The sequence below is a fragment of the Triturus cristatus genome, chromosome 8 (assembly GCF_964204655.1).
Source record: "Triturus cristatus chromosome 8, aTriCri1.1, whole genome shotgun sequence".
NCBI classification, from domain to species: domain Eukaryota; kingdom Metazoa; phylum Chordata; class Amphibia; order Caudata; family Salamandridae; genus Triturus; species Triturus cristatus.
The window spans coordinates 1,246,735,768-1,246,757,382 of record NC_140591.1 but is presented as its reverse complement, the minus strand read 5'-3'; the positions used below and the strand labels follow the sequence as shown (position 1 = coordinate 1,246,757,382).

The 21,615-nt window shown below is 42.8% G+C and overlaps 1 protein-coding gene across 10 annotated transcripts in view; it reads left to right on the top strand.

Annotated features, from left to right (window-relative positions):
- CASK (calcium/calmodulin dependent serine protein kinase) overlaps positions 1–21,615 on the top strand; it is a 1,269,229-nt gene that overhangs the window by 913,426 nt on the left and 334,188 nt on the right. For all 10 annotated transcript variants that reach the window (XM_085622943.1, XM_085622946.1, XM_085622949.1 and 7 more), the window contains 2 exons: positions 5,853–6,041; positions 17,819–17,897. In XM_085622943.1, the coding sequence (XP_085479069.1) occupies positions 5,853–6,041; positions 17,819–17,897 (268 nt within the window). The remainder of the gene's footprint in view (positions 1–5,852; positions 6,042–17,818; positions 17,898–21,615) is intronic.

The following is a 21,615-nucleotide window of genomic DNA, read 5'->3' as shown; positions in this document are numbered from 1 at the left end:
CCTGTAATTGTAAAAACTGAGGATGCAAAAACTCAGTACAATATTTTTTAAATATACGTGGCTAGAAAAGCTCTGCCATTTATGCAGACAAATGTTGCTTGCTGGAAATCTGATAAAACTGGCATGGCTCAAACGTTTAAAACTGTTTAAAGCTTTGTGTAATTTGGCAGCCCTGAGACAGGGCATTCAAAACTGGCAGATGGATGGCTGCCTTAACAATTGAAGTAAATCCACCATGAGTAGAACAACCCTGCTCAAACTGCTTAAGGAGTAGCCATGTTTATGCAGTAGAAAAATAATTTTAAAAAAAAAACCTCTACATGCCATAGTATGATGCTAATATTTATCCAAAGTATCCACCATCAAATACCCAGTTTCTGGCTAACTTCAAGAATGGAAATTTGGCAAGGGTTGCACCATTCCATTAGCAAAGAAAGTGGAAAATACCAATGAAAGTTCAACATATGTGCAACCATGTTGAGAGTGTCTGAAAAGTTTCAGCGCTCCGTCCATCATCTCCTTGTGTTTGCTTTACTTATTAATCCCATCAGGAAAGTTAAACCCCAAAACTGCTAATCTCATGGAGATTTGTGGGAGTCCATGGGGTAGCACTGGAGTGGGTCTTTAATGTGCCACTGTTGTCCCTCAAAAACTGTTATGCATACATATTAGTTTGCTCAACAATATCATGCAAAAACACATCTTCAGTAAACAGCTGGGAGGAATTGATAGGCAAAAAGTACTTTGTATTGAATGTACACCCTGAAAAACCACTAAAGGCAGGCAGAACAAGCTCCACTATGTTAGAGGCACCCCAGGCTCCAGCACTTACAATGGGAAGCCTTCCAGTCCCTGGCTGCAGTCCAGCTTGTTCTTGCTGCAATCCTGGCATATCACTGTCCTCCTCTAAAAGCAGCACTTCATCAGCTCTAGTAGTGAATTCATCATCAGATGATTCCATTCGAACAGAAAATTCACTGCCAGAATCTTTAACTTGATCCGCTGCCTCAGGTGCAGAGCCATGTTCAGAGGCAGATTCAAAAAGCAAACCTGCAACCTGCTGGGCGGTCAGCTTGCGGGCAGCCATAAAGCTTACTTATGAAACTGAAACAACTAACAAGAGAACAATAAACACTGTGTCAAATTAGAACGCAAAAAACTCAGCTGTAACAAACAGTAAATATAACATTGACATCTGGATAAAACTATCAATACAATCCACACAATGAACTTGATACTCTGAAAAGATACCTTTCACTTGCCACAGACAGCTAGACTGAGGATCAACTGCACTTAGTGTGCACAAACAGAGCAAGCACCAAAGATGTCCCACCAGAAAGGAAAAACAAAAAAATGATACACAAGATAACACAACACAGATGTTGCACATATGTGACGTATCCAAATGTGAATTTGAAAAAAAAGAGTTATAAGTTAAATATGCTACAATTATATAAAGAAAAGAAAAGAAAATCAAGCAGGGCAATAATACTCATTTGAAATAAACATTACAAAAACGTTTCCTTACCAAACACATGCAACTACGCAAACTGCAGATCTACCAGTGCTGAAACCACAAGCAGGAGTCGCCACCAAAGGAATCAAAATCTTTGCACATTAAAAGTAGAAATAAAACATTAAGATCACAAATGCAAATGATGACAAAAAATAAAATATGTAACATTATGAAACACTATGAAGTCTGCCCCTGGGGCTAGATCGGTATACCAAATGTTTGTCCTGCCCCCTAGGGGGCGCACAAAGCAAAGGCAAGAAATTGGCTCCCTAGAGGAGAGTGACCCTTACCCCAGCCACCAGTCAAACACCAGTTGACACACATGCACCACCATCTAAATGAGACACACACACACACACACACACCCACCCCACCATGGCCCAAGAAAAGTCTGATCACCCCCAGGGATAGCAGGAAACAAAGGATGTCTGGGCAATACTGGTCAAGAGGCTGCTCCACTAACATACATAAAAATAAAATCTGTGGTGTCTAGTGGTTGGTCATTACCACTCCCTGGGGGCAAATCAGACAAAATTCCAATCTGCGGCAGAGGGCAGAGAGCAGCCAAAACAGGTCCCTGAAAATGGGGAGCGACCCTTGTCCAAAGGACCACTCCTCTACATGCATAAACATATAAAAATATGATCCCTGGTGTCTAGTGGTTTTCTGCCGCCCCTGGTGGGGAGGGGGGTGGAAAATAGAGAACCTGTACCAAAGAATGGGAAACAACGCTTTCCCTAGGGGCCGCTCTCCAACATTTGCAAATATGGCACCACCTGGTGTCTAGTGGTTTTCTCCACTTCACCCCCCCCCCCCCCCCCCACCCCCTTCGGGGCAGATCGGTCTACAAAATTGCCAATGTGCCCCCGGGTTTTTTTTTGGGGGGGGGGGGGCGCGGCCAAAACATCTGCCAAGTAATGGGGAGTGACTTTGCCCAAGGGGCCCCTCCCCGCAACAACAAAAAATCCCTGGTGGTTAGTGGGTGCATTCCTGCTGGTGATTGCAGTCCCGTTCACGATCCCGTGGCAGGAATTAACTGCAGAGAAACACCAGGGGAAAAGAAAAACTCTTTCCTTTACCCCGGTGTCTCTCTGTGCTCCCAGTCCCTCCTTTGACCAAAAACGTTCCTGGATCCGGCTTCCAGTGTCCCCCCAGCTGCTTTTGCTGATGCCAGTGCGTTGAGGAGCGCTGATGTCATCAGATCTCTAGGGAGGGGCCCGCGGTGGCAGCTGAAGCTCTTCCGCTGCCATTCCTGGTAGGAGCATGAGGTGGGCCCCACGGGAGGAGCTCCAACGCGTCCCCTGTGGTAAGGGGGGGGTGCTAAGAAACACATCCTCAGCTCCCGAGCGTTGGTACTGAGGACGTGTCAAACATGTCCTTAGCACCCAAGCAGTAATGTGATCACAATGTAGAACAAAAGTGGAAGGGTGATTGTTAATAGCACTATATACAGGCTAAGGCATCCAAACAACAAACACTTCCTAAGTAACAAAAAACAGCCATTAGGCAGCAATTAAAATTTCATTGTGTCAGCAAGGTAAATGCATCAAAGGGCACACATTGGCTATAGTGAAACAAAAAGACTTGTTTTGCACCATCACAAAAGCCTAATGGGAACATAAATGGGACATCTTAACCATCCCGAAATGCTATGGCCTTGATGGACAACACATCCAAGCAGTGGTAAAACACAAGGAAAATATGAAAACCAATGAGTAAAGGATGCTGAACCATAGCTCACTCTCTGGTTTGCTTATTGTAATTTTTTAAGAATTGATGGCACAAGTCCCATCTAAAACCAGACCTAAACATATAAAGTAGTACTATATCATAAGCAACACTGTGGTCCAATAGGATGAAAGCTGCCATTTATGTTATGGCGCTGTGCCACTAACTAGCACTTGAAAGCTTCTTATAAAAGGAATTTGTGCTCCTTCACTTGTGATGGTATTAACTATAACTGCAGAATAAGTATGTGCTTCAGAAAGCCAGGAGCCGATTAATACTAGCCTACTTTAATAAATAGATGTTCTAATCAATTTTCATAAAAATTATGAAATTGGGCATGTGGAGATTATCTCATGTACGGACATTCACAAACCTCAACTTCATGTACTGAAATGATAAACCTCAAGTTCCTCGTTGCTAACTTGTATTGTTTGTAGTGAAGTTGTTGCTAGATCTCAATGGGGTTTCCTTGGCATATATCTTGTTGGATTTATCTCTGTTCCACTTAGAATCATACACCTCCAGGCTCTAAGGACATTCCTTAGGCATGCCACAGCTCTTAAAAGTTAACAAGTGTCGGTTCAAAAATCCTGCCTTGATGTGATTACGTGGGCTCTGCGGCAGAATTAGGCAGACGTCTGTTAGGATTGGTTTCAGTTTAAAGATTTGTTTTGGGGTTAACCAGGAATGCTCTTGTTTATTCAAGAGTAGCTCTAATAAGACTGTGGTGGGAGAAAAAGGTTCACTTTTCCTACCAAGGCCGCCTGGAGGCCAAAAGCAGCCCTGTCACAAATGTTCAAGCCAGCCCCACTCTCTTCTTCCTCTCTCATCTCTTTCGATCTCCTTTTAAATGTCTTCCCTCTCTTTCCTCTACTTCTCCTAAAGCGCCTGTTGTGCCTCATGTAATTACTTGGGGAGCTGGAAAAATTAACAGATGTGCCAGCAGCAGGCCCTCTGGGTTCAAAAACAGCCCGGAAGACTCCAGCCCACCGGGAAAATATCAAATAAAATAAATTGCCAGCTCGGCGCTTATTCTTGCCAGGAGAAGTTAGCTCACTTGAATGCTCTGCTGCTTTGATCACCAAAACATAAGGATTGATTGACACTGATGCTTACAATGTATTTGTTCATTAATATTTATTGCGGATTAATTAAAATGATACATAAAGACGTAACTGAAGAGCCATCACATCTACTAAGATACAGCAATAAAAGAAAGCCACTTAATACTAGAAGCATAACAAACTTGCAGTGTCAATATTAATTCTAAAACTCTACATAAATAACATGTGAGTTTGCATGAAACAAGTTGTAAAAAGCTGTTCTCTAGAAAATGCCAACATAACCATAGTATGGTATACATTAAAACATTCAAATCTGTTTCTGTGATGAGCCAGGTTAACATATTTTGTTGAAAGTTTCCTTTTCAAAGGCAAAGCGGCGCCCATAAATGTTATTGTATTTGCGATCATGTAAAGTTCCTGGTCATTTCGTACGTATCTCAATGCGGCTAACACTTAGCAGCAATTTTGTTTAGTAATGGGTTGAAGCATTTTCTCTGTTCAACAAGTAAAAAAGGGCAGACACAAAGTATAAATGAATGACTCACACGCCCTAAATGGCAACCCCTTGGTATAACTATTAAATGAATGGCAAGAGTGACACATCCTCCTCTTGCCCTTTTGTGTGGCGAACTAGATACTACATTCCCACATAGGGTGTGGACACCTGCAGGTATATTGGGAGTGCACATTGAGAAAGTTGAAAAGGGTCATGAGTTTTGCCATAGAGCACAGTATGTTGCACTGTAAACCGAGATTGTTCCAAAACCAGGAATGTAAACCCCACTACAAACTTGCACACCTGGGGTTGTTGGTGGATAGGTGCATGGAGGTAAGTCAACCTATGATCTCATATTAAATTTCCATTTGTTATTTTCATGCAGACTACAGAAATCCAAGAATAAAAGATGTTTAGATATAGCTGTAAAGCTCTAGATGTCAGTTGCCAATGAAACCTTATTTGTTTATCTTTGCCATCTTGGTGTGTAATGCATTCTTTCATAAACTTCTCCTACAGGTACACTGAAACTGGCAGAGCAGTCTGACAAAGCATTTTCGTTTGGTCACTCAAATAGTTTTCGTATTTTCACTGTTGATTCAGTTTAAGACACAGCTATGTGGACAGAATTGAAAGAGATGGTCATATCGCATTTGTCACGCCGTAACAGCATTTCAGGTGATTCACCATAGTCGCACCTGATCTGTCTCTCTTGTCTTGTATGAGGCGAGTATGCCATCCTAATGCCCTGTTTTGACTCTAAAGTGAAAAGCGACTTGTTAGTCTGGCCTGTTTTATTAGTTTTAGGAAGCATTTGCAGTGCTGACAGTGCACCCCTTTATATGCATTAAAGTGTCAAGAGTAAAGCACTTTCCAATTTTTTAGACTGTCTAGTCTAGAATTATCCTGTGAAAGGAAATGTTCTAGCTTGTGACTGTGCCTGCTTATTAAGGTCAGTGCCCAACTCCAAGGATTAACGTACATGATGCACTGCTTGTTAATCAGCACGCTATTTGCAGCTAATGAGGTTGATCTTAAACTCCTGCAGGCCTTACTACAAACTCATGACGTAGTGGCACATGAAGTTTACAGTGACGAAGCACTGAGAGTTACGCCACCTCCCACATCTCCCTATCTAAACGGTGATTCTCCAGAAAGTGCCAACGGTGACATGGACATGGAGAATGTTACACGGGTCCGCCTTGTACAATTTCAGAAGAACACAGATGAACCAATGGTAAGAATGAAGATTCATATATTCCTATAAATAATTTTTTTGTTTTGTTTTGTTTTTTTAAAGGAAGATTCAATACTGTGGCCCTTATTACTAGGTAGGCTCTGTGTGGTGTATTGCCATTTTACAACTGTTGTCCCAGATCTGCCATTACTAGTGCACCCCAATTAGATAACCAAGTTAAATATTTTTGGGTGCTTATCTTTCCAGTCCATCCTAGCAATAAAGGCTTAGTGTAGGATCTAGGTTACAAACTCAGACAGCATGGTACAATAAATTCAATGTCAGTGATGTAATTTAAAAAGACTAACTTTATTTGATGACAAGTGGAACGCGTAGTTAAAAAATTTTGTTACACAAAATATCAGAAGGCAAAAAATATTCTGGGACATAGATACAGTCCCAAATGTTTAAATGCCATTTAGAGGCTAGGCACTTTATTGTTTACTATGGCCAGTTTTTACCTTCGGGGAAGTGTTGAGATGTTCTCAAACCTTTGGGGTTGCAATCTCTTCAGCTTTTAGTCAGTCAGTGGGGACAGGAAATTGTTCTTAGGAAAACTGCATTCTCCCTTTGTTGACAGATGTGGCACAAACAGCCTTCTGGGGAGGACTGAGCATGTCAGTATAGTAAAGACTCACCAATGTTGTAGTCCTGGTAACGTTTCTCTGATATATACCAAACACCAGTGCTTCCTAACTGTCGGTGTTGTCGTCCTGTTGCAACTCACTGCCAAGCCTTTTAATACGTCATAAATAGCATCTGCTCACATAATAGGGATACAACGACACTCCAAGGTGAGTTTTAAAAGTTTTCACTGGTGCCAATAAATCATTTAAACTCACCCTGGAGTGCCATTGTATCCCCATTATGTGAGCGAATGCTGTTTGACATGTATATCTATATTGACAAAGCCTGCTGCGCAGGCGACACGTCTCTCTTTTTAACTATGGGATTGAGGCTGTTCTGATTAAACAGATGCCGTATCCTAACTGCCTGGAGTCCGTGTCTCCTCCCATGGTTCATTCTGTGGGAGTTAGTTGGTTTTGTGTGTGTGTGTGTGTGTGTGTGTGTATATGTATATATATATATGTGTATATATATATATATATATATATATATATATATATATATACACACACACACACACACACACCACCCCCCCTTTCTATTCTCTGCACTTCCATCCAGCAAACAGAGACACGAACCCAGCAATATGAGGCAGGTCTTAATTTATTGCAATGATCAAAACTGACACGTTTCGGACACCTAGTTTCCTTGCTCACAGGTCAACATAAACGTCATTCGCCATTTTTTTATATATATCTGTGCCATTGTGTATCCACCCCGTGATTAATTAACATAGAAGACATACTGGCACCATATGCTCTTGCAGTAAAAAGTCTGTTTTCTAAGCATGCACGTTAAACTCACATAATTATTCACCAGAATTCTGCTATCCTATCATATGGCTGCATAAATGCTTAAAATGCGATTCAAAATTCACGATCTATACAAATAAACCTTCCAAAATTAAGAAGTTAAAATTTGATTTGTAAATAGAGCGTGTCGCAGCTCATATTATGAATATGTTGGGCTTAAATGCATGATTAATAAATAGATAGACACAAACATGTTACATATATAAATATATGAATTAAAACATGAAGATACTAAAATAATTTAGCCCTTAAATGTGCAAAATTCACAATGATGACATGTAAACAACTAACTGTGCAAAATCAAAATATATATATATATATATCCACATCTCAAGGTTTATGTTCGACATTGTGCACCGCATGCAAAGCAGCTCACTGAAGTAACACTTAGGCACTACGTAGACCAGCAGGCTCTGGGAGAGCCAACGCCCACTGGGGCAGGTGGTGAGACTTTAAATCAAGTGGTGCCTTTTGCAAACATGCGCTGTTCTGAATCCAAGCCTCTGAAGAAATGCGAGAGCGCATGAAACGCGTCAGGCTTTTGAACTGTTGGTGTTTTCCCATCTACTGCGCTGCAACTTTTGTTAAAATAAACGGATGAATACCTACCTGTTTGTGGCTCTCCTAAATGGGAAACCTTGAGATGTGGATTTGTAAACGGCTGACCCCGGTCGTGGGGGAGCCCTGCCACGGAAAAGTGGACCAGCTGGTGTCAACCGGCACGCAGCGCGAAGGGCAGAGAGGTCGTTTTTACAAAAGAGGAATTTGCAGCCTGGTAATGTGAGGAATTCCTTCCAGACCCACTGGGGTTTTTTATGTTCGACATTGTGCACCGCATGCAAAGCAGCTCACTGAAGTAACACTTAGGCACTACGTAGACCAGCAGGCTCTGGGAGAGCCAACGCCCACTGGGGCAGGTGGTGAGACTTTAAATCAAGTGGTGCCTTTTGCAAACATGCGCTGTTCTGAATCCAAGCCTCTGAAGAAATGCGAGAGCGCATGAAACGCGTCAGGCTTTTGAACTGTTGGTGTTTTCCCATCTACTGCGCTGCAACTTTTGTTAAAATAAACGGATGAATACCTACCTGTTTGTGGCTCTCCTAAATGGGAAACCTTGAGATGTGGATATATATATATATATATATATATATATATATATATCTATATCCACGAAAAGGCCTCTCACCACTCCAAAGAAACCGAAGGGACAGGATTAAAAAAAACAATACCCTTTCAGGCATAGAGTGATGCATAAATTATGCAAAAAAGAAGCAGAGAACTCTGGGTAGTTCTCAAGTTTAGGTGGAAAGCAGCTCCTGTATAGAGCACTCTGAACACCAGCGAGACATTAAATTTGCTTACCTCAAATGTCTGCTTTTCGATCAGAGTCTTTAAGCATAGGATTAGCACAGTGTCATCCATGCCAAACTGTAAAATGACAAAAGCCTTTTACCACTCCAGGCACAGTATTACAGCTTTGAATTAGTAAAATACCTACCAAGTCAATCTGAAATGAATAAAAGCAACCACTGACATGTGTTTTGATCTCATTAGAGCTCTTCAGAGAGGTATAGCTTTGGCCAGACACAAGGTAGCACCCAGTATAATTCAAAACAATACCCTTTCAGGCATAGAGTGACACATAAATTATGCAAAACAAAGCAGAGAACTCTGGGTAGTTCTCAAGTTTAGGTGACAAGCCGCTCCTTTATAGAGTACTCTCAACACCAGCAACACCCTAAATTAGCTCACCTCAAATGACTTTGTCCCTTTCTATCTCAGTATGGATGGCACTGTGCTAATCCTATGCTTAAAGACTTTGATAGAAAAGCAGACATTTGTGGTGAGCAAATTTAGGTGTAGCTAGTGTTGGGAGTGCTCTATACAGGAGCTGCTTTCCACCTAAACTTGAGAACTACCCAGAGTTCTCTTTTTGCATATATATATATTATTTGTCCTAGTTGCCTCTGGGTGTGCTTACCGCCTTTGATTACTTTAATGCAGTCTTCTCTAACCGGGCTTTGCTCTTGATCTTCTTGGTTAGGAACCTGCACTTCTCCTCTGAACAGGTAAGTGTCTTCCAAGAAAATTACAGTACAAGCACTTTTTTCACTACCAAAGGGTATCCCTAGCCCTTTACAGAAGGTAAAAAAAATGAGCTTTGTGTCTGGTAGAGCATCCCCAAAGTACCTGTATTTATTTTACTTCATGAGAATCAATGTTTCAGCTTCCTTCGACATGTTCTTCCAGTCATGAGAAATTGCATCTTGATATTATCGTCTGTGTTTTTTGGCCAGGCTTTTCAGGTAAACCGGCAAAGGTTACGCTTGTAATACCTGGTCAAGGCACTTTGTATATTGCAGACAGATAAACGGAGCTAAGTAGGCCTGGATGTTATACAACAACCAGCACAACACATGATAGGGTGATGAGTGGGATTCATTTTGGAAGGTAAAAAAACTGTTTTAATATAGCAAGGTTGATGATCTTTCACCCGGCCAACTTCATTTTTACAAAGGGGACTCAAAATAACAAGGTGGCAGGTTGTCATGCCTGATGAGGGTGATGACAAACTGGACAGACACCACAATCTTCTGCAGCCCGCATATATGTCCCAAATGAATGCCCATAATTGTGCACATAAACTACTGCTTCCACACAAGCACAAAGCACCTGCAGATCTATGCACCATACCTACACACACACCAGAGGAACAAGGACTTCACTTGTGCAGGACTGCTCTAATTTTGCAGACAAGGATGAATAGGTGGCACTTCTGCCAGGGGTGCAGGTACTATGGGCTCTACCACTGAACAAACAATCCTCTTCATCAAGCACCAGTTGCCTCATATCCTGCCTTTAAATATGGATCGATGCGAATGCTGGCCCTGCTCTAGATCAGAAGTCTGTATTGGAATTTGAGTACCTCAATTGGACTTACAGATTTGTCAAGTCCGCTAGGGCAAACCCTAAGGAAGGCCAGACAGCATGAACAGATCAGCGTGGGAGAAGGTTTCCAAGTCAAGCAAATAATTCTGTCCTTGCACCGTTAGCATACACTTTTTTCAAACAAGGAACTAATAGATAAATTCTGATAGTCTTGAATTTCATCATTGGTTTGATTTGGATGCAAAATCTAATTAGAGGCCTGAATATTTCGGGCAATAAACATGTATGTATTCAGCACATCAATCATGCCTCCTTTGAAAGCTGTTCCTGGAGTTCTCTTTACACTATGTCTAATTTCCTAGTTGCCAGCATGCACGTAATAGGCACCAAAAACAAAAGGGTTGAGCCTCTTTTGCTTTCATCTTCTTTATCAGGTGACTGAAAAACCCTGGCGGTTTAAATCTGAGAAAAAAACATTTTTAATTTGAGCAGCATTGTTGCTCATGTTAAGTACATTCTATTTAAAAAAAAATCTTTTTGTAGACAACGTCTTAGCGAGCTGCCTCAATTTGAATTTTTTAAAAACCTGAGATTCTTCCTGTTGAAGCCCCATCCCCTCACCCTTCAGACCGTGAGACCATGAGATCCACTACCTCAATGAAAAATTTCATGGGATTTTTTTTTCCCCCCAACAATAAATCATACACAGGGAAATGTAGTCTTAAACCTTCATGCTGGTTCTAAAAGAAAAATAGGTTGTTTTGTGATGGATTTTTCTTACCGAAAGATTCCACACCTTGTGAATACCCCCAGGCACCAGGTTGGATCCAGAGATGTTTCTTTGTTTTGCTCCAGTGTGCCAGCAGGTGACATTGTGCGGCTCCTCGTCAGCCTTGGTTCTCCCCATAAGTGATGCTGGAGCCACATATTCTTGCTGACGTCTGTTCCTTTTGTTCTGAGCTTTCGGATGCGGATCCGTTTCTTGCTCTCTCAACTTTTCTCATCCTTTCGATGTGTTTGTCTAATATTTCCTCTCAGTGTGGAAAGGTTTATGTCTCCTCCGAAAACTACAGAATTTAAACCTAGTGGGGACTGTCGCAAGCAGATGTCTGTGACAGATACTCCCCATCAAAACACAAAAATAGGCGTGACATCCTCTACTGGTGCTTGGAACTTTCGACCCAGTTATATAGATAGAAAAGCCTTAGGATGCACCACAAAGTATGCTTTATTGAGGAGGCATCCTAGCCTTATTTAAGAACCATAAGATGTTGTCAGAGGACGTATATGGTTACTATGGCCATTATGTGCTGCTGAATGAACTTACCAACATGTTTCTGCCCTTTCTTTTGAGCTAGACAGTCTTGGGCATTTGTCCGGGCCAGGTCTAAGTGTACCTGCACCAAAAAACTAGGCTAGGGTCTTCGCCAGGCTCCAAGTCTTGTGGGGATTGTGCCCGGAAGAATTCCAAGGTTATACAGAGCTGTGAAGCCAAGCTATATGCCCGCTGAACACTTTCAGAAGTTAGGTTAGGGCCAGTCCCGGTTGCGGTCTAGGACGCGGTCCCGATCTCTAGGCTTTTCCTGTGAAAGGTCCTCTTCACACTCCTTAGTCAGCTAAGTCCAAATCAAAAAAGAAACACAAGCTGTGAAAGCTTGACTCTCCCTCATCCCACCACTCCCCATCAGGAGACGTCACAAAAATGTCAAGGAGCCTCCCGGTCTCAGTCTCCCACTGAGGAACCAATTCCATGGCTCATACCAGTGCAACCTGAATTCCAAGGTTCATCAACCACGCCGCAACAAGTAGAGGTTTTAATGTAAATCATGTTGCACATCTTCAGTACCCTTCTGACTCCCACTGGCATGCCCTTGTGCCCCAAGGATCCAAGGCAGCCAACAGGTGAACTGCCATGGGCGGATCCGCCCTTAACATCTTCTATGCCTATTAGGTCTGCTGCGGGGTCTGACCAAATTCCAGCACTGATATCCAACCCTTCTTCGAATCAGACGCCTCAATCCTCTCTGTTCCCTTGAGTGTCCACATTTGCACCTATGCCGGAGGAAGAACCCATTGTCTTATCAGACAATGAAGAGAACACAACCTCAACTGATGCCATGCTCGCCACAACACATGGCACAACCGGTCCACCCTCATTCTGACTTGGATAGAACTCTGCCTTTACCTACAACACTTCATATTCCTTTTGCTTCAGACTCACAACACAGTCTGTATGATAATGACAGGGACAATGCATACAATTGTTATGAGGAGGTCAATCTTTTCATGGATCTATACAATACTAGAGGGCTAGTCATTTCCCAGGTACTTGGTTGAGCTCTCCTCCAGGCCCATCAACTGAGGAATAGTCTTATTTTGTTGTGGTGATCAGATCAACTGCTGAAGGTCTAGACTGGCAACTCCCGTCCATTGAAGAAAAGATTAATGTCCATTCGGAAGTCCTGTAACCTGAGCAGACTTCTACAGAATCACTTCTCCCATTTAATGGAGTTTTGACAGACACATAGAGGGTAATGTGGGCCAAATCTTGTTTGCGCCCACCAATAAACAGAAAGGTTTCCAGAAGACACATACCTGCCTCTGGTGATCCTCCTTTCTTCATGCACACCTTGGTGGTCCAGGCTTCCATAAGTAGGCTCAACCTAACTCAGTCCCTACTAATGCCTTCTGGTAGCTAATCGAAATTTATGAAGGTATTGTGGAAGAGGATGTTCTCCTCAACTAGCCTCACTCTCTTCTCAGTAAATGGCAACTGCCTCCTATGGTGGTACTTGCATGTGTTGTGGTTTATGGTCAGCAAGATCTTGCCCAAAGAATACCAACCCAATTTTGTAAAGATCATCTAAGATTCTCAAGATGCAGTGAAGTATGTCATTCACTCTGGCTGGACACCACTGAATGCTGGGCAGGGCAGTTGGTACTAGTGTGGGGCATCAGCACCACACCTGGATGGGATCTACAGGCTTCTAGGGTGATGTTCAGGTGTCACTAATGGACATGCCATTTGCTGGCAAGTGTCTCTAACAAGATAAGTCAAACTTGGCCCTGGAGCACTTCAAGGAAAGCAGGGCCACAGCACTCTCCTTTGGCCTTTCTGCAGCTGTGTGTGTAGTAATCCAAATGTCACGTAGTGTTAAAGTAAAGCAAATGGAGCAACCGCATCAGTCAGCTTGTAAGAACAGCAGCCGATTCTCTAATGAAGCTGTTACCTGCATTCTACATTACATTATACAATTCCAATTCTACTCTTGTAAACTAAAAGAACCCTAACAGATCACACTAAGGACTCATAAGGATAAGACCATAATAACGACACTGCTACACAATACAACACATCTTCCCCTCAAAATAGAGAAAGAATACATTACCTTAGCAACTTTAGAAAGAAAAATTCAATTGCATACGTAGTCATGAAATTTCAACCTCCCCTATCTTACATCCCCAAACTCAGAAGAGGTGGAGGGAAATTGCACCATTTTCTGTTGGCTACTTTTGCATCTTTCATTGCAATGTTCACATTCCATCCTGCCTATGCTGTCTTCAACCATTCCACAGCTGTTCTCCACCATCCCATTCCCGGTCATTTCAGAGCCACACACACACAAAAACCAATTGTAATTATAAATAATAAGGAATTAATGCCTTAGTAAACAATCTTACCCATGTAGTTTAAGCAGTAAAACATACGTACCACAACTATGACACTAAATGAACAAAAGTTCTCACTGGTGTGCATATCACCGTCTTTGAAATATGGTGTGTGTGTGTCACCGATGTGAATACACAAATGACACAACATTATCTCCTTGAAGGTGTGCGTATCGCCGCTGCATAACTTGTGTGCGAATCACTGCTGCCAAAACTGGTGACGTAATGCACAAGAATTTCTTTCGAAGGCATGCAGATCGCCATGTAATCAGGAACCATTGCCAAAACTGGTGAGAAACGCACTCGAATTTCTTCCTGAAGGCGTACGTATCGCCGTGTAACAAGGAAGTATTGTGCACACAGCTTCCTGACCAACCAAAGATGGCCGCCAGCGTTGTCCCACTTAGACTTCATATGTGCTGTTCTCATAGGAATTGGAAACCGCTTCTGAAATGATGGCAATGAACACGGGGCACCAACGCTTGAAATGTGTAGAGTGGCTTCTGGAATGCTGGCAGTGATTGCGGGGCTCCTGCGCTATAACGATATATTAAGTGGAATGATACGGGTGATGCAATGGTTCCAGGTTTCCCACAGTCTCTACTCTATTCTGCTCCAAAAATAACATTTTAGGATAATAATAAAACTTGTAGAGCCTACTATTACCCGTGGGTGTCAAGGCGCTATAGCATAGCAAATGGATCAGCAGAATTAAGGCGGCCAAGAGGGGGCAGTACTAAGGTGTGAAGAGGCATGTTTTCAGGTGTTTTTTTAAAGGCCACAGAAGAGTCCAAACGGATCTGCCAGGAGGTTCTCAACAAATGTATCCATCCTGCCTGTAGCTGTTAATTCCGCAGTGCCAATTATGCAGAGATTGTTACGGTGGAATCTGCCCTCGAAGTCCTAGTTTTTTGCTGCCACTGTTTTGACCTGCCTTTCTCGCTTCTCCAGACGCTTCGTCACAGCAGCGATGCTGTCCTCCAATGTAGAAACCTGCTCCTCTGCGCTCTCTAACCTGGTCTGGTGGCGATCCAAGCGCCTGCCCACGCTGTCCAGTCTGCTCACCAGTGCGTTGAATTGCGCATCCAGAGCTCGGAAGCCCACACATATCTCCACCATAAGGGCCTCCACCGTGCTCAGCTGGGTCAGCACAGGTGCGGCGCCCATTGCCTCCACCATCTTAGCAAGTGTGTCTGTCTTGTTGCGCTACCCAGCATGCTCAAAGGGCAGCTTGTGTTGTTGGGGTCCGTGTGGCTCATGTGGAGACAATGTTGAGTGAATAGGAGGGGAGCCCCAAGGGCCTCGGGGTATGGCCGAAGTCCACAACAGTACATCAGGGGGGCTCAGGGCACACTTCCCCCTCCAATGGCGTCCCCATTGCAGAACCACTGAGGGTCTCGGAGACCTTCCATGCAGGTAGGCCCCAAGAGGGGCAGGAGCAAGCTAACAACAGCGGTGTAGGCCCCGGCCGCACCAAGGGCCACGCCCGAGCTCCAGGGAACACCCGCAGCGAGCACCAGCACCTATTGAGGGGGAGGGAGGAACTGCGCCGGCTCCTAATGACTCAACTGGCAGCACAGGCCCCAGCGACCCCACACCTCCCGCCGACAGGATCAGAGCAACAAGGCCTGACTCAGCCGTGCCGCAGCACCATCACATTCTGCATCACCGCCTGGTGCAGCAGGCCTTGGGGTCTGGACACCAGCCCAGCAGGGCCTTGCAGCATGGGATGAACTGTGCGGCCCAGCAGGACCTGGTGGTCCCAGCCTCACCCGTGACCCCTGTGGCCGTGAACCTCCGAGGGGTGCCAGGCCCAGCGTGCTGCCTCAGCTGGTGTGCCTCATTCATGCCCCCCGAACGGGGGGGGGGGGGTGAGGGGGCCACCTTCCCCAGTCACTCAGGACAGCTGTCAGTCCGATGTACTGGCCCTGGTGTGGTATTATCCCAGTATGTATGGGAAGACGCTGGCGTAGCCTCAGTGCCGTGTGGCCGGCTTGGCCATGCAATTCCACAACTGTGGTTCCGTCGCGACCATGAACAGATAAAGTGCACACCAGGAGTATCCAAGTTTTTAGATTTTTATTGCCATCATGTAAAAGACCGGACAGACTCGTTTTGGCACGTTCACCTTCCTTAATGTCAGTGTGGCTTCGTTATCCTTAGCCATTTCAGAAAACAAGTAAAGGGGCAGTACTTTCGTGTACATCATTAAAATCAACAAAGGAGTAAAAATGGTCGTTTTTGAATAGCGGCCATATTGTAACGGTTATTTTCCATCAAGCAAACAAGATTTTTTTCTATTTCATTGGGCATATTTCAATTTTGCAAATTCATCGTGGAATCCTCAAAGATTTTCACAGATATTGCACCAATTATATCAAGAAAAAAACATGATTAGGTTTCAGGGCAGGTTGCGCGTTTTACACATATACACATCAAAATTTCTTGTGTTTCTCATGGGGCCATTTTAGAATGTCCGTAAATTAAGGAGGACAATTCATTCCTCATAGGCATTCTAAAACAATGTATGCACGATCTTCAGTTCAGCAGAGGATCGCTACATTAGAATACTTTGTATATACTGTGCTTCACACACACACGCACACATATATATATATTTATCTATATATATATATATATCAATATATATACATTTTTTTTTATCGGCAACCCGTTTCAACCACAGATGGTCTTGCTCATGACCTAAACAAGCGGTGTGCTCAATCACCTTATAAATCAAACGTGAAACCATAGACATAGGAAACTTGCACGCCCCATTTGTGCTTAGCTTTACAAAAAAAATAAAAAATCTTCAAATTGTCTAAAGACATAAGTGTTAAAAATGAAGATACATTCAAACTAAAACTTAATCACCTAACACGCACCACATATATCTGGTGTGCCATCAGGGAATGAAGGGAAAGCAGGCTAAATATAAGCAAGATAGGGGCTAATCATCCTCGTAGAGGAGGAAGATTATCTAGTGTCAGAAGTGTTCACCTTGGTAAACATAATAATTGTCATTGTGTGCCCTTTGAAAGAGTAAAGGCTGAATATCCCCCAAATTGGAGAAAACCAAATTGACTCGTATGGGAAGTGTGCTGGCAACCATGTTAAAAGTTCAAGCCAATAATGTTTACTATTAGTGATGCCCGTATCAATGCTGAAACATACAGGTTGCAATTTGGAATTAAACTAAAGAAAATACAATAAGCATTAAATGCATTGCAAATAGAAAATAGATTCAAAACAAAACGATAGAAAGTGAAAACATAACATTTCCCAGCCCAGTGGCTTGAGACGTCTGTAGCATGGTGCGCACATTTCTAGTCACATTTCAGGGACAAACATGAAACTAAGAGAAAATTAAGGCAAGACCTTGGCAATGTATAATGAGCACGATAGATGCAATAAAGCATAAAACCATGACAAAATGTCCCAGCCCAATGATAAAACAACGCGCAAAAATTAAGGTAAGACGATGGCAATGTATAATGAGCACGATCCGTGCTATAAAGCATAAAAACATGGCAAAATGTCCCCGCCTATATATAAAATCACTTTCACACATTCTATGCATGTGAATTGCTAAATGAGTTTTTATCTTTCAAATTCATGAAGCATTTATGCGAAACGCTCGGGTGACAGAATTAAAGAACTGTGATATTTAGTGACCTTTAAATGCTGTATTGGTGACAGATCTGGTTCAGGTGGAACAAAATGTAAAAATACAATTTTGTAAATAATTTCAAGCATGTCTTTATTGTTTTGTTTCCCCAGGGAATCACGTTAAAAATGAATGAGCTAAATCATTGCATTGTTGCAAGGATTATGCATGGTGGGATGATTCACAGGCAAGGTAAATCATACATCACGTTTCTTATTCTATATATGTGATTTTGTTAAAATATTGGCTTGTCAACTTAGTAGCGAAAATTGAACAAGAGATGAAAACTGTTAGAGTGGCTCAGTGCACTTGTGAGTCTGGGCACCATTAGTAAGTTCTATAATTTCTCCTATTCGAGCAACACGACCTAGCTATTTCAGACGGGTTGGATGTTTGTATTTGAAGAGAAAGTCATCTGACCGGATTATTATGGACTTTCTACCAATAGAGAGCAGTGTTTGAAAAGTTTGTAGATTCAACAACATTAGATGCAAAGAATTCTGGGAAAGGAAACGAGGGCCAGCCCAAATTTGAAAGGTGGGATTTATGGTGAACAGTCTAGATAACTTCTTAACTTTTATCACTTAAATAGCACTATGGATCACAAAAATTGATAGTTTATCTCTTAAAGAAGTGTATTGTTGAAACGAGTTTGACATAGTTTACGTACATAATTTATTCATAACAAATGTGTTTTTATTGGCAATGTGAAAAGCTATTTCAGGCTGTATGGGGTTCACAGTGGCAATTTGTGGGATTATAGTTTTTCGGGCGGGGAGTTTTGATGCAATTTTGTAAGGTTTGTGGTCATAGTCCGTGTCAGCAAGATTATTTTACAAATCCTCTTTGGCACATTAAGTGAGAATGAAAAATTTCCTAGCATTCGCAAAGGAAAGTTTCAATTCTATTAAGGACACAGAGGCGAGTATTTCCCTCTACTTTCTCTCTTTATTTATACTCCAGCAGACTTTAACTTCAACATGCACGTATGAACTACATAACTTTGGTACTACAAAACTTTGACCAATAAACAGTCTCGCTTGTCCCTCCCCTTGTAACTTAATGTTTTATTCCTGCTATAGGAGATATTCCTTAAATGTTCTCTATTCTCCTTTAGTTGAATTGGAACCTAGAATATAAAATTGAAAAAAAAATTGGTATACAAAATATATTATATCCAGCCAGTAGGAAAAACAACAGAAGTTAATAAACGATGCAGTCTTTGAATTCATCATTATAAGAAAATCACAGTATAGGGCAGATATCCCAAAACTGAACAATTCACAGAAAAAACACTGTATACTTATACATCACATCGAAAATATTTACTAACTGGCGCATGATTGGCTTGTTTTCCTCCACAAAAAGGGTGGGGAGTGTCCCCTGAAACCTTGGGTGGGATAATCCTCATCTCCATGTCCTTAATAGAATTAAAACTTTCCTTTACAAATAGTAGGAAACTTTTAATTCTATGTCTGGACCGGAGGCGAGGATCTTGCTTGTTCAAATCGTGACCACCACCAAGGACGCCATATCCAAAACAGGCTTAAAATATAACCTCTTAAACATGGAGTCCGACGAACAATCTGCCGCATTTAGAATATCCTTCAGACTGGCACCCAGATTGAATGCTTTTAAGTCCATGGCACCTCTCACAGAGTGAGCTCCAAATTGCGACACATTAATGCTAACTTCCTGCATGGCCCAGCAGTCCCATCATGCAATTGTTGGAGAAGAGACAGCTTTGAAAGGTTTTTTGAGGGATATTAACAGTTGCCTCTCCCCAGGAGGGCGAAACTCCTGTCATATTCACATAGACCGTCAAGCATCTCACCACACACAACTTTGGTGATTTATTAAATGCTGGGTAGGAGACCACCTTGGAATTGGATCTTGTTCCTTGCTTCTAAGCGATTTACTGCATTTATTTCTTTAAAATACCATGGCTCACCCTCTATATATTAGATTTTTCTTGTTATGGTCTTGTTTTGTTCAGAATGTAGTAACCTATTTTTCTAAATCTGTGTGTAGTCTTTTTGTGGTGCATTCATTGTGTGTGTGTGCTGGAGATCAATACACACAAGACCAAATACATGGAATAGAACCCTTGCAAGATGGCAAGATCGTACCCGGTCCTCAATGGTTTGCAATTGGAGAGCGTCCGCACCTTTGAATACCTGGGGCTCACTCTCAATGAGCAATTTGGCTGGTCACCCCAGATTCATAAGTCTAGACTTTGATTAGATCACTATAGTGATAGCTTCCTGAGAGCCTTGAAGGGATCCAGCTTTTGTCCAATGACACCTGCATTGCAAATGTACAACTCGCAAGCAAGGGGGGGGGGGGGGGGTCCTGTATGGTGTGGAACTCTGAGGGCATGCCTATGTCAACGATTTGGTGCTGACAGCAAACAGTTTCCTCTGACTCCTCACCAATCTCCCCCTAGCACTCCACTTCTGCCACCTTGCTTAGATCTTGGCATCTGTCCACTAGCCCATAAAATAAAGCTCCGACCGTTGATGTGCTGGAGGAGGATTTGGTTCTCAGCAGATTTAGTTTTTCTATCGGCTGGGCTTGGAAGAGTTAAGGAAACTTCCTGGACTCCCAGAATCCCATGGTTGAGGCACATTAAGAAACCTCCTGAGGAGATAGGGTGTGGTGATATGTGGGCTCACTCAGAAAAGTTTCCTGGCATTTCCATGTCTACGCTCAAGGAGCGGTATTGAAGACCCGTAGATGGCAGATGGCACCAGCATGGGGGGGGGCAGGTATCGTAACTTCTACCTTTTTGGAGTTTAAAGATGCTTATCTCTTGAAAGGTACATGGACACACTCGAGCCTCTAGGCGTCAAGATTGTGCTTCTCCTTAATGCTGCTGGTGTTAACTGTGGTTTATTAGAAATATTTTAACTACTTCTTTCTTTTTATTTAAGCCATGTTTTAGTGTTTTTATGTATGATTTTACAGTTTCTGTGTTTGTTTTTATGACAATTGCTGAAATAAAGTTTATCATGGTTATGGATTTTGTTCGTCTGGAAATGTGGAAAGTCACTCCTTCCGGGGTGAAACTCTTCCCGTTGGATCAAGAGCCCTAACATCCGTGACTCTACAACAAGAAATTGGGTATAGCAGCATGGCCAGTTCCCAGAAATCTCCTTACGAGATAAAAATGTATTTCATTACCACGACTTGAAAAGGTTTAGAACTTGATTGGCATCCCATAAAGCCGAATACCTAAGTTCTGGTGGTAGCGCGAGGCGGATGTCTCATCGGTTTGCATACCAGAGGATGTTCACCTACCTGGTAACCTTGTATCAGGGTATGACCTGCTGAAATGGCCGACCTAAAGGTATTCACCGTCCTATAGGCCAGGCCTTGCAATGCCAAAGATGACAAGAAGGTAATGACTTGGCAACATCTGACCCCTAGAGTTTGCTATCTCTTTGTACTCGCCGTCAACCTACCTGGACCACGCCGACTTATACCGCTTGGTAGTACTGTTGGCCCATCTGTGGCCAACATCTTCTCAGATTCTTCTGAAAGCCAAGGACTCTTAGTCTTTCTTAGTAGTCTTCCAGGCCATGATGGGTAACCTGCCTTGAAGGATTGACGGGTGAGGATCCCGGAGAAGGCCTGGATCGTTGGATAGAACGATTGGAAAATCCTATGAAAGTTCCAGAAGAAGTGGAAACCACACTTGCGACCTTCAAAACGGTGTGATGAGAACTACTCGAGCCTGCGGACGCCTCACTTGAGACAATCTCATGATCATCGCAATGGGGGAAGAGCATCCCAATTTCCCAGACTAATCCTACAGGAAAGCATCCGTCGCTGTCGCCAGAGGATACGGCTTCCAACTGAGAGACCTGTCCACTTGGTGGTCCAGTCATGACGTGAAGAGGTCCACCAT